Raw genomic sequence first — 16,587 nt, 5'->3', positions numbered from 1 at the left:
GTGCAGACCCCCGACTGTGCCCCGGGATCCGCCCTCCCAGCGCTGCCCCTGCCCCGGGGCCCCGGGTGCAGACCCCGACTGTGCCCCTGGATCCGCCCTTCCAGCCCCACACCTGCCCCGGGGCCCCGGGTGCAGACCCCGACGGTGACCCCTGGATCCGCCCTCCCAGCGCTGCCCCTGCCCCGGGGCAGACCCCGACTGTGCCCCTGGATCCGCCCTCCCAGCCAGCACCTGCCCTGGGGCCTGGGTGCAGACCCCGACGGTGACCCCTGGATCCGCCCTTCCAGCCCCGCACCTGCCCCGGGGCAGACCCCGACTCTGCCCCTGGATCCGCCCTCCCAGCCCCGCACCTGCCCCGGGTGCAGCCCCCGACTGTGCCCCTGGATCCGCCCTCCCAGCGCTGCCCCTCCCCGGGGCAGCCCCCGACTGTGCAGGGGCGGCCGTGCGCGCGGGGCCCCGAAGCGTGCACACTAGTGGGGGACACGGTCTGGGAGCACCGCGCTCCCGCGGCGGAAGCAGCGAGGGCGGGCCTGGGAGGCTCCAGAGCGCCCGCGCGCCTCGCTGGCGGCGCAGGGCCGGGGTGGGGGCAGGGCCCCGGCGCGAGCCGCGCTGCAGACGGCGGCCCCGGAAGGCGCGAGACCTTCGCGAGAGTTCCGGGCTGCGCCTGCGCACTGAGGCCGGCGCGGGGACGCGCGGGGCGGCGTCGGGGGTGGGGCGCCCGGGGCGAGCCCGCGCGCGGCCGGGAAAGGGGCGGGGCCGCGGCCAGGGCGCAGGCGCAGGCGCGCGGCCGCGGCGGCGGTTGGGGAGGGTTCTTCCGGAAGGTTCGGGAGGCTTCTGGAAAAGGCTCCGCGCGCCGGGCGGGCCCGCGTCTATATAAGGGAAGCGCGGGGGCGGCGCGCCAGTTGCTTCTGCGTCCTGGTGCTGCGTCGTCGCGGAGCCCGTGCGGTCCTGTAGCCGAGGTGAGGGGGCGGTCCGGGGGGTCCCCGGAGGGCGCCGGGGGTCGGGCCCCGCGGGGTCGGGGGCCGCGGCGCGGGGTGGGCCTCCTGGAGCCTCCGGGCCCCGCGGGACGGCGCGGCCGAGCGCTCGGCGGGGGAGGGAGGCCTCGGGCCTACTGCGGCCCCGACCCCGACCCCCGCGGACGGGACCCCGGGCGGCCGGGCCGCAGCTCCGGGGGCGGGGGGGCGCTGGGCGGGGGGTCCCCGCGGGCCTGCGGCGCCCGGCGGCGGCGTGCGCACGGCCCTCGTTGTCGCAGCTGGAAATGAGGTCATCCTTTGTCGGCGGCCCCCGGCTCGGGCCCGGCGGGGGCGGGGGCACGGGGACGGGGGCGCCTAACCGGCCCCGCGGCCCTTGTAGATGCCGGAGGAAACCCAGACCCAGGATCAGCCGATGGAGGAGGAGGAGGTGGAGACGTTCGCCTTCCAGGCGGAGATCGCCCAGTTGATGTCCCTCATCATCAACACGTTCTACTCGAACAAGGAGATCTTCCTCCGGGAGCTGATTTCCAACTCGTCCGACGTAAGTGGGGCTGCCTGGGAGCGGGGGTCGCGGCCTGCGGCGGAGCCCTCCTCTCCTCCCTTCCTCCCCTCCCCCCTCCCCCCCCTCCCCCTCCGGGAGCGCCCGACTCAACCGCTCGCCGCTTGCTTAATAGGCTTTGGACAAAATCAGATACGAGAGCTTGACCGATCCCAGTAAGCTAGATTCTGGGAAGGAGCTGCACATTAACCTCATTCCGAACAAGCAAGATCGAACCCTGACCATCGTGGACACCGGCATTGGCATGACGAAGGCCGACCTGATCAATAACCTGGGTACCATCGCCAAGTCGGGGACCAAGGCGTTCATGGAGGCCTTGCAGGCTGGCGCAGATATTTCCATGATTGGCCAGTTTGGCGTCGGGTTTTATTCTGCCTACCTGGTGGCTGAGAAAGTGACGGTGATCACCAAGCATAACGACGACGAGCAGTATGCCTGGGAGTCTTCGGCTGGAGGGTCGTTCACGGTTAGGACGGATACAGGTGCGCTTCGGAACGGCTTCCCGGGTCACTCGGTGGTGGGGGCGGGGAGGAGGGGGGCTGGAGATGCTGTGGGATTGGCAAAAACGTGTTTGCTCCGTCCTGTCCTGGAGTGAGCTGGGTGGTGGCACGTAGCACGTGACTGTAGCAAGGAGCCTCTGGTTTCTGCAGTCGGGTCAGGAGGTGAACTGCTCTGGTATCTACATCGGTATAACTAAACCCCACGTGGTAAAGTTGCTCTGAAATTGTTGCATGTGGTGTGTGGAGAGCGGGATTGTGGAGTTTGTAGTTTTTTGTTTTTAGTTTTTTTTTTTTTTTTTTTAATCCCAGATACGTTGAATTTGCTCACTCAGATTGAAATTCAGTCCATTTACCCCTTTACAGGTGAACCTATGGGTCGTGGAACAAAGGTTATCCTGCATCTGAAGGAAGACCAGACTGAGTATCTGGAGGAGAGGAGGATAAAGGAGATTGTGAAGAAACATTCTCAGTTCATTGGCTACCCCATTACTCTCTTTGTGAGTGTCCACATGGGGTGTAGTAGAGTCTGAAACTAGTGAATTGAAATTATTACTTATTAGACCTGTGGATGAAAGATTCAAACTTGGCATTGACTTGATTAGTGAGAAATAGTCTGTCAATGTACACACGGTGGTTTAGAGACATTAAATGTTGGCTGCTAAATACTTGTTACTTCGGTATTTTGGGCTTTGGTGTAAGTGCCCACGCTGCATTCAGAGCGTGTTCTTCAGCTCCAGGATGCAGAGGTGATGCGATTTTTGCGTTTTCTTTTGAAGGTGGAGAAGGAACGTGATAAAGAAGTCAGTGACGATGAGGCTGAAGAAAAGGAGGAGAAAGAGGAAGAAAAAGAAAAGGAAGAGAAAGAGTCTGATGACAAACCTGAAATAGAAGATGTTGGTTCGGATGAGGAGGAGGAGGAAAAGAAGGATGGAGACAAGAAGAAAAAGAAGAAGATCAAGGAGAAGTACATTGACCAGGAAGAGCTGAACAAAACCAAGCCTATTTGGACCAGGAACCCTGACGACATCACCAACGAAGAATATGGGGAATTTTACAAGAGCTTGACCAATGACTGGGAAGATCACTTGGCAGTGAAGGTGAGCACCCAGTGCTTTAGACCTAGTCTACCCTCCAGGTTGCCTGAGGTGGTTGGGGTGCGGGTGCTGCCAAGGGCTTGGTCATTCCAGTCCCTGAAAGTGCTGGAAGTTCTGGGACAGAGCCTGTGGGGGGTCAGGCAAGGTAGCCGTCAAGGGGCGGTTGGTTGCAGTGTCCCTTGATGATGACCTCCCGTGTATATTTTTACAGCATTTTTCAGTTGAAGGACAGCTGGAGTTCAGAGCCCTTCTCTTTGTGCCAAGACGTGCTCCCTTTGACCTATTCGAGAACAGAAAGAAAAAGAACAATATTAAGCTGTACGTTCGCAGAGTTTTCATTATGGATAACTGCGAAGAGCTGATCCCTGAGTATCTGAGTAAGTGTGGCTAGATGGGAGGCTCTGTCCCGCCCCGTGGTGAATCTTTTCTGGACTTGAGTTTCAAGCATTTGGGGCACGGGATCGTCTTTGGGTTTTTTTGTTTTTTTTTTTTTGTTTTGTTTTTGCATTTATGTATTTGTAGGTTTCATTTTTAGGATGATTTTGTTTTTTTTTTTTCAGATTTCATTAGAGGTGTGGTGGACTCTGAAGATCTTCCTCTAAATATTTCCCGTGAGATGTTGCAGCAAAGCAAAATTTTGAAAGTTATCAGAAAAAATTTGGTCAAAAAGTGCTTGGAACTTTTCACCGAACTGGCTGAAGACAAAGAGAACTACAAAAAGTTTTACGAGCAGTTCTCGAAAAACATCAAGGTATGTGTAAACACATTTGATCCTTAGGAGTGGTTGTCCTTGTGTTTTGTCAAATTTTAAGCGATTTTTTTTTTTTCAATGCAGAGAAAATTCAAAGTTAATGTTCTCTTCTAGCTGGGAATACATGAAGATTCTCAAAATCGGAAGAAGCTGTCAGAGCTGTTACGATACTACACGTCGGCTTCTGGTGATGAGATGGTTTCTCTCAAGGATTATTGCACTAGAATGAAGGAAAACCAGAAACACATCTATTACATCACAGGTAAGAACAGGTGTACAATCAGCTTGTTCTTCCAACTTCCTAGGAGGTAAGAGTGTGTACTCTCTACACACGTGCTTTTACACGTCAGCCTGTAGGGACTAGCCTAGGCAGGACCATGTGGGCTGGGCTCCCTTGTGTGGTTAGGTCTGGCTAGACCAAGTACAAGTCTAAAGGAAATGAAACTACTTCCTATTAAAGTTCTGTAACTTTCTACCTACACCTCAGGTGAGACCAAGGACCAGGTAGCAAACTCTGCCTTTGTGGAGCGTCTTCGGAAGCATGGCCTGGAAGTGATCTATATGATCGAACCCATCGATGAGTACTGTGTCCAACAGCTTAAGGAATTTGAGGGGAAGACATTGGTGTCAGTCACCAAAGAGGGTTTGGAACTTCCAGAAGACGAAGAAGAGAAGAAGAAACAGGAGGAGAAAAAAACAAAGTTTGAAAATCTGTGCAAGATCATGAAGGACATCTTGGAGAAAAAAGTAGAAAAGGTGTGTGAGAACAGTGCTTCAGTGTGCCTGGGTCTCCTGCTGGTGGGCTGTTCTGTGGAGTGCCCGTGGGGGTTTCCCAAGCTTCTCCATAGGTTTTTCTTAATTTCTATACAAATAGAAAATCAGGTTTTTCTACTTTGAGAAAACTCTACAGTTTTGTTAAGGTCTGGGAAGAGTTAGGATGTGGAGGAAGAAAGTTCTTAAGTTTGTAGGTGGTGTTTCTTGATTTGTGAATACAGTACTTGGAGTCCTTAGGTTTCATTTTAATAAAGCGGATAGAGGTACTGAAAAATGAGAAGTTAGGGCAGCAGAATCTTCCCAGGTCCATTTCTCACCTCATGCTTTGGTTACAGGTGGTCGTGTCAAACCGATTGGTGACCTCCCCGTGCTGCATTGTCACAAGCACATATGGCTGGACGGCAAATATGGAGAGAATCATGAAGGCCCAAGCCTTAAGAGACAACTCCACCATGGGTTACATGGCAGCAAAGAAACACCTGGAGATAAACCCTGACCACTCCATCATCGAGACCTTACGGCAGAAGGCAGAGGCCGACAAGAACGACAAGTCTGTGAAAGATCTGGTCATCCTGCTCTATGAAACCGCTCTCCTGTCCTCCGGCTTCAGTCTGGAAGATCCCCAGACACATGCTAACAGGATCTACAGGATGATCAAGCTTGGGCTCGGTAAGCTTCCCATGATACAGTGGTGTGTGACCTTTGGCTCCTGAAACAATTCTGGGGGGGTGTCAGATCCGGTTTGGGTGACCTCTTAAAGTTTTCTCCTAAGGATGTTACAGGGCTTTTTGATCAGAAAGGCTAAAAAATGAAAGTGGTTTTCACTCCCAGGGAATTGCTCACCCTTTGAAGTTAGGTATAGACCCGCTGTTAGGCTCATTAATTAGCTGGCTTCGAGAAATCCAATGAGAGGGCTTTGTGTCCAAACAGGTATCGACGAAGATGACCCCACAGCTGACGATAGCAGTGCTGCGGTGAGTGAGGAGATGCCGCCCCTCGAAGGTGATGACGACACGTCACGCATGGAAGAAGTCGATTAAGTGCTGCCCTGAGAATTACTTGTATATGTATTCAATACTTTATCTTCATTCCCTCTGATAATATATTTTCAAGGATGTTTTTCTTTATTTTTGTTAACATTTTAAGAATCTGTAAGGCATGACAATATAGCTACTTAAGGGGAAGATAAGATTTCTTTTTGTTTGAGTGTGATACTGTGACGTGTAGGAACTAAAGCTCGGCTAGTTTTTCTTTCCTAGTCCCATGCTGGCTTATTTTAACCGGACAAGGTAACCTATGTTGTAAGGTGTACGTAACCTAATGTTAGCCGTGTGGTCTCAAGTGTGGATTCCGTAGTAAGACCAAGTGTTTTTTTGTCACTGAGGTGTTCTGAGCTGTACCTTGATGTGTAAAAGAAGAAATACTGGTTAAAACAACTTTCACCTTCTAGGATCTACTTTTTAAATCTTCTGTCCCTTGTAGTTCTCAACTGCATGTACCAGGCCTCTAGAAACTAGTAGTGAAACTGAACCAACTGGATGGGAGTAGCCATGGATAGGGCTTGTTTTCCAAAGAAGAGCGTTGTTTAGAGTAGCGAGATTCTAAGCCTCTTTAGGCGTGTTGTAAAGCTGTTCAAGAAGTAAAGTAACTCCACAAGTTTTGTGAGTGAAAATGTGTAGTGCTCAAGTCACATTCTGCTTTAAGAGGTTGTAACAAATACAAACAAATTAAAAAAAGTTCTGTGAAAATGTTTTGTTTTGGGGGGGGGGGGAAGTGGGCATTCTAGATGACAGGGCAGCCACAGGATGTAAAAACTTTAGTGTTGGCATGTGTTAGGGATGAGGGAGGTGGCGGACGTTGACGCCCTGAAGTCTTATTAGTGACCTTGCGGTGTGCGCTCCAGTGACAGCCGCGGGGTGGTGAGCATACTGGGGAGCGTCCCACAACGTGCATCCTGTGTCCTGTGTTCCAGTTTCTCATGGATAATTATTTTCTTCCTAGGGTTTTCATGTCCAAGCTGCTTTTTTTGTAGTATTTGTAAAACCTGCTTTATGTCCTAAATATAGTTCCTTAATACCTCAGCCTCCTGAATATCTGAGTTCTTTACCAAATCTCCTTACTGCCATCCCACCTGAAATCCTTACTCCCTGGTTCTGAGTCTCAGGTGAGCTCTGTGGAGGGGTGGCTGAGACTCCTGTGAGCAGCAGGTGCTGAGGTGGGGGAGCTTGAGCTCAGGTGTGTTTTTGTTTTTGTTTTTTTTTTCTTTAAAGATTTTATTTAGTCATGAGAGACAGACACAGAGGGAGAAGCAGGCTCTATGCAGAGAGCCTGACATGGGACTTGATCTGGAACTCCAGGATCAGGCCCTGGGCTGACAGCAGGCGCCAAACTGCTGAGCCTCCCAGGCTGCCCCTTGAGCTCAGGTTTTAAGAACCAACCAGCTTGGGGCAGGGGCAGCAATGGCCAATCCGAAAATAACTTGTTCCTGGAAAGTGGGTAGTAGCAGGTGACTTGGAGGCTAAGGTCCCATATAAGCCATGACCGTGTTAACCTGGGGGAGCGGGCTGGGAGAGAACTTGGGAGCCTTGTGTCCTGGGGGGCGAGGCTGGTTCCCTGGCGCTCTGCAGGCCCTGAGTGCCTGGTGAGTGGTAATCCGTTAATCAGTAAAGCCCTCTCAGAGGTACCCTCCTCAGCCCCGCAGGAATTGCTTCCATTTCAGGGGTCGTGTTTGAGTCCAGGTTCACTTCCAAAGCCCAGTCTTTCTACCGTTCTTAGTGAGACATGCTACCACCCAAGAGGAAGTGTGAGGTTTACCAGAAAACGAATGCCAAGAAGGGCAAAGGGGAAGTTTGTTCCGTGTTCCCGGAGTCCAGTGAGAATGCTGAAGGTTGCCGTAGACCCGTGAGGGAATCCACAGAGGACCCGTGCGAGTGACCTCCCCACTGAGTTCCGAGCACCTGAAGCGGATCGACGTACCAACCGTGCATCTGGAGCCATCACCCAGGTAGCCTGCTTGGAATCTAGGCCAAGAGATGGACACTAGACACCATAGGGGAGGAGTGGAGCCAGCTGACGCGAGGCCATGGTAGCCTCAACTTGTGGTGCTTCACCCCTCCCGAAACTGGTGGGGTCCCACTGAGGAGGGCAGACCATAGGAGTGAAGGCTCCCAGCTATGGGCCCTCCGCGGGGAGGCGACCAGCAAGGCAGCTGCAGAGCTGCGGTGAGAAGACAGGACTCCAGCAACGCCCTTAGTTCAACATACAGAAACCTCCTGAACTTCCATCACCGTCCCAAGAGTTGTCAGATCTTTCCAAAGTAATTTAGGAGCATCTGGGGGCCTCTGGTTTGTGCAGCCTAAGTGGCTGCCTCTTGATTTTGGCTCAGGTCATGACCCTCAGTCATGACATCAAGGCCCGAATCAGGCTCAATGGGGAGTCTACTTGTTCTCCCCTTTCCCTCTGCCTCTGCACCTGCCCCCCAGCTCACTCTCTTAAAAAGAAATTATAATAGTAGTGTACTGAATAGATACCTTTTTTTTTTTTTTTTTTCTGATAGTCACAGAGAGAGAGAGGCAGAGACATAGGCAGAGGGAGAAGCAGGCTCCATGCACCGGGAGCCCGACGTGGGATTCGATCCCGAGTCTCCAGGATCGCACCCTGGGCCAAAGGCAAGTGCTAAACCGCTGTGCTACCCAGGGATTCCAACCCTTTTTTTTTTTTTTCTTTTGAAGATCTTATTTATTCATGAGAGGCAGAGGGAGAAGCAGGCTTCATGTAGGGACCCCGATGTGGGACTCGATCCTGGGACCCTGGGATCACGCACTGAGCCACCAGGGCTGCCCAATAGAAACGTTATTTTTTATTTTTATTATTTTTATTTTTTATTTTTTTTTAAAGATTTATTTATTTATTCATGATAGACACAGAGAGAGAGAAAGAGGCAGAGACACAGGAGGAGGGAGAAGCAGGCTCCATGCACCGGGAGCCCGACGTGGGATTCGATCCCGGGTCTCCAGGATCGCGCCCTGGGCCAAAGGCAGGCGCCAAACCGCTGCGCCACCCAGGGATCCCTTTTATTTTTATTTTTTAAAAGATTTTATTTATTCATGAGAGAGACACAGAGGGAGGCAGAGATACAGGAAGAGGGAGGAGAAACCGGCTCCATGCAGGGAGCCCAATGTGGGACTTGATCCCAGGACCCCAGGATCACGACCTGAGTCAAAGGCAGACGCTCAACCCCTGATCCACCCAGGCGCCCCTAGAAGCATTTTTTAAAGGTCTTTGCAGGACCTGTTGACAACCAAAACTGCTGAGTGGAATTTGAGATGCGAGCGTGAGAGCGAGCTCCTGGCTCTGGATTCTGGTCAGAAGTGTTAGCATGTGGTGAAGAAACAGACCCAACAAACTCCATACTCTGATACCGGTTTTTAAATTTTAGTTACTTGAGTGAAAACGAGCAGTGGGGAGTAGCAGGAGAGAAGCAGAGTCCCCGCTGAGCAGGGAGCCCCGTGAGCTGAAGGCTGGCGCTTCACCACCTGAGCCACCCAGGCACCCCCAGCTGCATCTTCATACAGTTCTGGGAAAGGCAGGAGGTGGGCAATAGGTTGCCCAGGGCCAGAAGTCCTGGTGGGGATTGACTGCAGAGGGCCAAGAGGGGGATCTGGGAACGGGGGGAGTCAGAAGCCTGATGAAGTGATGACTGCGTGACTCTTAAAATCCACGGATGGATCTTAAAATTGAGTGGATCTTAATGGTGTGTGTAAAATAGCAAATGAAAACAAGCATGGGGGGCACTTGGCTAGCTCAGAAAAGCAAGTGACTTGAGTTCAAGCCCCACGTTGAGTGTAGACATTACTAAAAAAATATGTGTGTGTATATATATATGGCAGGTGGTCTAATGGTGTTCAAAAGTGACCTTGAGCGAGTCACTGGGCCTCCCACGCCTCTGACCTGGATTGAAAATTAGAAATGATGCTTGGAGGAGCTGTCCTAGCACTTTCTAAGGAGTTGGCTTCACAGATGCCACTTTTACAAGGACGCTCCTCTTCTCAGAGCCGTTCCTTCCTGTCCTAGGAGCTCTCCTGTACCACACACTTCTGGGTGTAACCAAGCTGCAGCCTGAGCCTCCTGCCGGCTCCCGCTGAGGCACCAGCACAGCAAGGCTGGGCTCTGCTGGTGAGGCAGGGTCTGGGGAAGCTTCTAGGAGGGGCTTCCTGCTGACATAATGCTGACCTGATCTCCACAAAGGAGACGGGATGAGAGAGCGTGACCAGGCTTGAGACCCTGGACATGCGGCCTGCGGATGGGACCCATTACACAGGCCGAGTGAGGAGAGAGCTGGGGGGGTGACAGTGGGTAACCACGGACCCTGGACATTGGTCGTTAGCCATGGCCTCGGGCGGAGCCTCTGGCCACCAATGCACCTGATGGGAAGGTGGTAGCCCGTGGGCAGCCTCTTCAAAAGACTGGGGCCTGTGCCCACTTTTTTTTTTTTAATTTTTATTTATTTATGACAGTCAGAGAGAGAGAGAGGCAGAGGGAGAAGCAGGCTCCATGCACCGGGAGCCCGACGTGGGACTCGATCCCGGGTCTCCAGGATCGCACCCTGGGCCAAAGGCAGGTGCCAAATCGCTGTGCCACCCAGGGATCACCTGTGCCCACTTCATGAGTGAAGTGTCCTACCGGGAACTGGTAGGGCGGTTCCACCATCTTGTTCCTTGAGTGGCCTCATCTTTGTCCCCGGGGCCCCTACTCCGCACTAGCCCGTGTCCCACCTGCAGAGGGAGGCCAGTGGAGGGGGAGAGCTCGCCAGCTGCCCCTAGGCCGTCTCCCTGTACCTGCCAGGGACCCAGCGCAGGGATGAAGGTGCCAGGCTTGGCTCTGCTTCCTAGGATGGCAGTTCAAGGCAGAGCCCATCCGCCTGGTCCTGAGTTTGAATTACGGACGCTTCTCTGTTTTGTTCACAATCCCAAACATGTAGGACGGAGCATCTGGCCAGTGGTGGGCAATCAAATATTTGTTGATGGATTGGCCAGAGCACTTCAGTTTGCAAACACGATGTTTCTAACTTCTTCCATCTTTTTCTAACTTTTATTTTGCAATTCCCTAAACATGTGCAACAGTAGAGGGAGAGAGAATAAGTGTTGGTGAGGACGTGAAGGAATTGGAACTCCACACGGCCACCCGGGATGTGGAGCGGTGCCTTTCTGGAAAACAGTCGGGCAGTTCCTCTAAAAATTAAACATAGACTTACCACGGAGTCCAGCGACTCCACCACTAGGCGTCTGCCCAGGAGAGATGAAAACGTCCACAAAAACGCGTGCACACATTTTCATAGCATTATTCATAAAAGCCAAAGGTTGGGAACAACCCACACATCCATCAACAGATGAGCAGAGAAACCAAAATGTGGTGATCCGCACAATGGAGTATTCTCCCAAATACTGTGTTCTTGCCATAGAGATGTATCCACCCCACACTTTCGATGAAACTCGACAATATGCTAAGTGAAAAAAATCCGGTCACAAGGGGATCCCTGGGTGGCTCAGTGGTTTAGCGTCTGCCTTTGGCCCAGGGCGTGATCCCTGCCTGTGTCTCTGTCTCTCTATCATGAATGAGTAAATAAAATATATATATTTTTTAAATCCGGTCACAAAAGGCCACCGGTTTGTTGTATGATCCCATTTATATGAAATTTCCAGAGCAGGCAAATCCATGGAGACAGAAGATGCATAGTTACCAGGGATGCAGGGAGGTGGTGAGGAGTGACTGCTAACGGGCACAGAATTTCTTGAGATGATCGCTCTGAAATTGATTGTGGTGATGGTTGCATAAAATGCTCTCAAGTCTTTAAAAAAAATAAGGACAGGGACGCCTGGGGGCCCCTGGTTTGGCATCTGCCTTCGGCCCAGGGCGTGATCCCAGAGCCCCGGGATCAAGTCCCACGTTGGGCTCCCTGCATGGAGCCTGCTTCTCCTTCTGCCTGTGTCTGTCTCTCTTTCTGTGTCTCTCATGAATAAAATCTTAAATAAGTAGATGAAATGTATCGTATATGAATTTTAACTCAAAGCCGTTATTTTTTTTCAAAGCCGGTATTTTTACTTTTTAAAAAATTTAAGAGTGAGCACACAAGCAGGGGAAAAGGCCAGAGGCAGAGGGAGAAGCAGACTCCTCACTGAGCAGGGAGCCTGATGGAGGGATGGATCCCAGGACCCTGAGATCGTGACCTGAGCAGACACCCAACTGACTGAGCCACCCAGGCGCCCCTATTTATCTTATTTTTTAAAAGATTTTATTTATTCATGAGAGACACAGAAGTAGAGACACAGGCAGGAGGAGATGCAGGCTCCCTGCAGGGAGCCTAAGGTGGGGACTCGATCCTGGGATCATGCCCTGGGCTGAAGGCAGATGCTCAACTGCTGAGCCACCCATGTGTGTCCCTGGAAGTTTGTTTTTATTTTAAGATTTTATTTATTTATTCATGAGAGAGAGAAAGACAGGCAGAGGGAGAGAGGCTCCCACGGAGCCACCCAGGCACCCCATTTCAGACTTTCCTTCCCTGTTAATCCTGAGCACTATGCCGTTATAGGGGTGGACCACCTGTTGTCTACCCCTTCATCCCATCGATGGACGTTTGGGTTGTTTCTACCTCTTGGCCCCTGTGAGTAATGTTCCCATAAACACAGGTGGACACATGTCTGTTCAAGTCCTTTCTTTCACTTCTGAGTATATACGTGGAAGTGAAATCGCTGGATGGTATGATAATTTAATTTTTTGTGGGATCCCAATAGTCACTCTACATTTAAAAAATAACAGCTTTGGGGAAAAAAATAAAAAAATAAAAAATAACAGCTTTGGGGCGCCTGGGTGGCTCAGTCAGTTAAGCATCTGCCTTCAACTTGGGTCATGATCTCAGGGTCCTGGGATCGAGTCCTGTGTCAGGCTCCCTGTTCAGCGGGGAGCCTGCTTCTCCCTCTACCTGTGTCTCTGCCCCTCTCTCTGTCTCTCATGAGTAAATAAATAAAAATCCTAAAAAAAAAAAAAAGTCTGAAACGGGTACAACATGGATAAACGCCGTAGATGATGAAGATGTTATGCCGAGTAACGAAGCACCAGCGCCGGGTGGTTGCCGGCCTCTGAGGTCCCGACGGTGGTCAGATGGAGAGACCCAGGCTGGCGCCGCGGGCAGAGGTTGGTGTGGGAAGATGAAGACATCCTGGGGAGGGATCGGTGAGGGCCGCACAGCGCTGGGAATGTACTTAATGACCCTGGACTGTACCCTTAAAAGGGGTCAAAATGGCACATACGATGTTTATATTTCAGCATACACGAAGTAGAAGGAGTTGGTGTCTGTGCCCCTGCACACCCGCCAGCCAGCTGCAATGACGATCACTATGGGTTCTCGGTCGAGTCTGGAATCTTCTGAGGATGGGATCATTATCAATCCCTCTTGGGAGATGAGAGAACTGGAGTGCCGGGTGGTCACGCGGCCAGTAAGCACTGGAAGCACAGACAGACAGACGGCGTCTCCCAGCGCTCACTCCCCGGGCACCGGCTGCAGACCCGGCCCCTTCCCGCACCAGCTTCCCTGGTCAAGAGCCCATGCGAAGCGTGTGAATGGCTGAGCCTCACCACATGGCTGTGACCCAGCGGCAGGGGGTGTCCCCAGAACACAGATCAGTAACCCAAAACTAACAGCTGCTCTTTATCAAGGACTTCACACACCCAAACTCCTTCTGCTTGGGATCATCCTGTTTTTCTATTTTTATTTTTAAGATTTTATTTATTTATTTGAGAGAGGGAGCTGGGGCAGGGGTGCAGAGGGAGGAGCAGACTCCCTGCTGGATGGGGAGCCCTACTTGGGGCTCGATCCCAGGGTCCCAGGATCATGACCTGAGCCAAAGGCTAACCGACTGAGCCACCCAGGTGCCCCTCGTCTTGTTTTTCAGTTGTGGTAAAATATACATAACGTACATTTGACCCTTTAAAGTGTCCTGCGCAGTGGGATTAAGAACATTCAAAATGTTGTGCAACCATCACCACCATCTATCGGGAAAACTTTTCATATCCCAAGTAGAAACCCTGACCCTATTAAGCAACAATTTGTCCGAAATGGTCTCCGTGTCCCTCTGCACCAGGCTAAATTGCAGCATGGGGCCTCACCAGATCTGTCCTGTCCTTCAGAAAAGCCCTGGCCACACCCTCCTTGCACCGTCTCCCTTTCTCTCTGGTGTCTCTCTCCACTGTCCCTCAACGACTAGCTCATGGCCTGTCTGCCTGCCTCCCTGCCACCTGTGTGCCCACGAAGGAAGGCACATGCCCAGCGTGCCCGCCGCCAGCCTGGTGCACCTGTTACATAGCTGCAGATTGAATAACTGGCAGGGATGACTGGCATCTCCTCCTTTCTGTGTAGATGGCAATTTGTTTAAATAAATTTGTATAATTTAGGAAGCTTTTGTTCTCTTTTGCTAAACCTTCAAGATCTACTCAAACCTTTGAAAGTGTGATTACAGATTATTCTTCTATAGGAAGGAACATTGCTTCACCTCCCTGGGAAGAACATTCCAGGAAGCAGAGCTTGGAGTGAGTCACAGTGTATTAATAGCACCATCAAACTCTGAACAAAGATTCCATGATGTTATTGCAGAGCCAACAAGCTGAGCATATGGTCTGCCAAGTGTATCTGTCTGCTTGGAACATACATTAGCTTCTTAGGAAAGTTCTTTAAGGCCTCTACACTTGTCCAGTGACGTTCTAGAGCTTCAAGTCTAGTCCAAAAAGCAACACTGTTCTTTTTTTAAATTCCAGATCTAAAAACAAAACCAACAAAATCAGAATGAAAATAAAAAGGATAAATCATCTACCCGCTTTTTTTTTTTAAGGTTTTCTTTTTTAAGTAGACTTAGGTGGTTCAATGAGGCAGATCTCACAACCCTAAGAGCAAGACTTCAGCTGAGATCAAGATCAGATACTCAATGAACTGAGCCACCCAGGCGCCCCTACTTCATTTTTTTAAAGCAATCTCTACACACAACATGGGTCTAAATCTTTCAACCTCAACGTCAAGATTCAGATGCTCGGGACGCCTGGGTGGCTCAGTGGTTGAGCATCTGCCTTCAGCTCAGGGCGTGATCCCGAGGTACCAGGATCGAGTTCCACGTTGGGCTCCCTGCATGGAGCCTGCTCCTCCCTCTGCCTGTGTGTCTGCCTCTCTCTCTCTGTGTGTGTGTCTCTCATGAATAAATAAAATCTTAAAAAACAAAAAGATTCAGATGTTCTACTGACTGAACCAGCCTGGTCCCCCTCAGCTACCTGCTTTTTCAAAAAGTTGAATAGATGAAACCAATAAAAACACGGAATATATGAATTATGTTCATTGTGGATACAGAAAATGATTTTTTTTTGCAAGTCCCCTGCATCCTATGGGTTCTTCTGGCTCAATGTCCTTCCTTAACCTGAAAGTTTAGCAGATGTTAGAAGATCCCTGGTGATCACAAAAGGGGAACCAAGCACAAGGAGGTATGTTTTGTACCCACCAGAATGGCAAACATTTAAGTGTGACGTGACCAGATTTTGGCTAGAGTCTGGCCAGTGGGTACTTTACTCTCATGCACCCCTGATGGGAGGCTGAAACAATACAGTTACTCCAGAGAGCAGTTTGGTGAATCTAATGGAGAACGTCCCCCTCTTGTTTGGTGCTAAAGAAAGTCTTATCTACCTGTACGAGGAGAAATGTACATGGGCACCTGGGTGGCTTGGTTGGCTTTTGGCTCAGGTCACGATCTCAGGGCCTTGGTTATGGGATCAAGCCCCACATTGGGCTCTGTGCTGGGGCACAGAGACTGCTTAAGATTTTAAAATTCTCTCTCTCCTTTTCCCTCTGACTGTCCCCCCACTTGTGCACTTGCTGACACTCTCATAACATTTTAGTATAGTGCTGCTGAAGCAAGTGCTCGCTCTCTCATAAAAAAAAAAAAAAAGGAAAAAAAAGGAGAAACGTCTAAGAATGTCTTTGCAAGACTATAGTATGGAAATTTTGAACATAGTCTAAATATCCAACAACAGGAGACTATCCTGGTAATTCTAGTTAATACAAAATGCAGGGGAAGGGGATAGAGGGACAAGCTAAACAACACTTGGAGGAAGCAAACAGAGAAATCCAGAAGATTCTGCAGGGTATTTGGTCTGTCCTCTCCCACAAATAAGTGCCATTAAAACAAAATTAAAGGTTAAAAGAGAATTAGGGATACAACCAGTCTTAGCCTAAAACCTTAGTTCTTTCTTTTTGGCTCTACATATTCCTTATTTTACTTTTTTCATTTTTCATGATGTGACTTTCAAAGGTCAAAGTAGATGGAATAATATGGAATATCATGTGCCTCTCATTGTCCAGCCATCTGGTCATGGCCAGTTGGGCCCATCCACACCCCTTGAGCCCCCTGTTTTCCTCCCAGGCTTTCTGAAGCAATTCCTGAATTTCATCATATGATTTAATCTGTATGTCATTTTTCCCTTTTTTGTTTTTTACGAGAGAGCACGTACAAGCAGGGGTGGGGGCAGAGGGAGGCAGAGATTTATTTATTTACTTACTTATTTACTTATTTATGGGGTACTTGGGTGACTCAGTTGGTTAAGCATTGATTTCAGCTCAGGTAATGATCTCAGGGTCCTGGGATTGAGCCCCACGTCAGGCTCTGCACTCAGCGGGGAGTCTGCTTGTCCCCTTCCGTCTCCTTCTGCCCTCTCTCCACTCATGCTCTTTCTCTCTCTCTCAAATATATAAAATATTTTTCAAAAACATTAATTTTAAAAATATTTGTTTTAGAAGATAGAGACAGTGAGCGAGTAGAGAGAGGGAAAGAATCTCAAGCAGGCTCCCCACTGAATGCAGAGCATGACTCCGGGGCTGGATCTCACCACTCTGAGATCATGACCT

At 50.5% G+C, this 16,587-nt stretch overlaps 1 protein-coding gene across 1 annotated transcript; it reads left to right on the top strand.

Annotated features, from left to right (window-relative positions):
* Positions 1 to 798: 798 nt before the first annotated feature.
* Positions 799 to 6,733, top strand: HSP90AA1 (heat shock protein 90 alpha family class A member 1). The gene is made up of 11 exons (XM_077910648.1): positions 799 to 959; positions 1,354 to 1,515; positions 1,649 to 2,015; positions 2,397 to 2,530; positions 2,810 to 3,130; positions 3,339 to 3,504; positions 3,688 to 3,878; positions 3,993 to 4,140; positions 4,366 to 4,634; positions 4,988 to 5,321; positions 5,583 to 6,733. The coding sequence occupies exons 2-11, from the start codon at positions 1,354 to 1,356 to the stop codon at positions 5,690 to 5,692; spliced, it is 2,202 nt and encodes a 733-aa protein (XP_077766774.1). The 5' UTR covers positions 799 to 959; the 3' UTR covers positions 5,693 to 6,733.
* The last annotated feature ends 9,854 nt before the right edge of the window (positions 6,734 to 16,587 follow it).

Source organism: Canis aureus, chromosome 9, assembly GCF_053574225.1.
Source record: "Canis aureus isolate CA01 chromosome 9, VMU_Caureus_v.1.0, whole genome shotgun sequence".
In the NCBI taxonomy this organism is placed as follows: Eukaryota; Metazoa; Chordata; class Mammalia; order Carnivora; family Canidae; genus Canis; species Canis aureus.
The sequence above is the reverse complement of the archived record's forward strand: the minus strand, read 5'-3'. Positions and strand labels throughout refer to the sequence as shown.

Bases quoted from the DNA above. Each gene is read 5' to 3' on its own strand.
- HSP90AA1 (XM_077910648.1), top strand. From the start codon at position 1,354: ATGCCGGAGGAAACCCAGACCCAGGATCAGCCGATGGAGGAGGAGGAG. The intron at 1,516-1,648 runs GTAAGTGGGGCT...CTTGCTTAATAG, and splicing joins TGATTTCCAACTCGTCCGAC to GCTTTGGACAAAATCAGATA. The intron at 4,141-4,365 runs GTAAGAACAGGT...CCTACACCTCAG, and splicing joins ACACATCTATTACATCACAG to GTGAGACCAAGGACCAGGTA.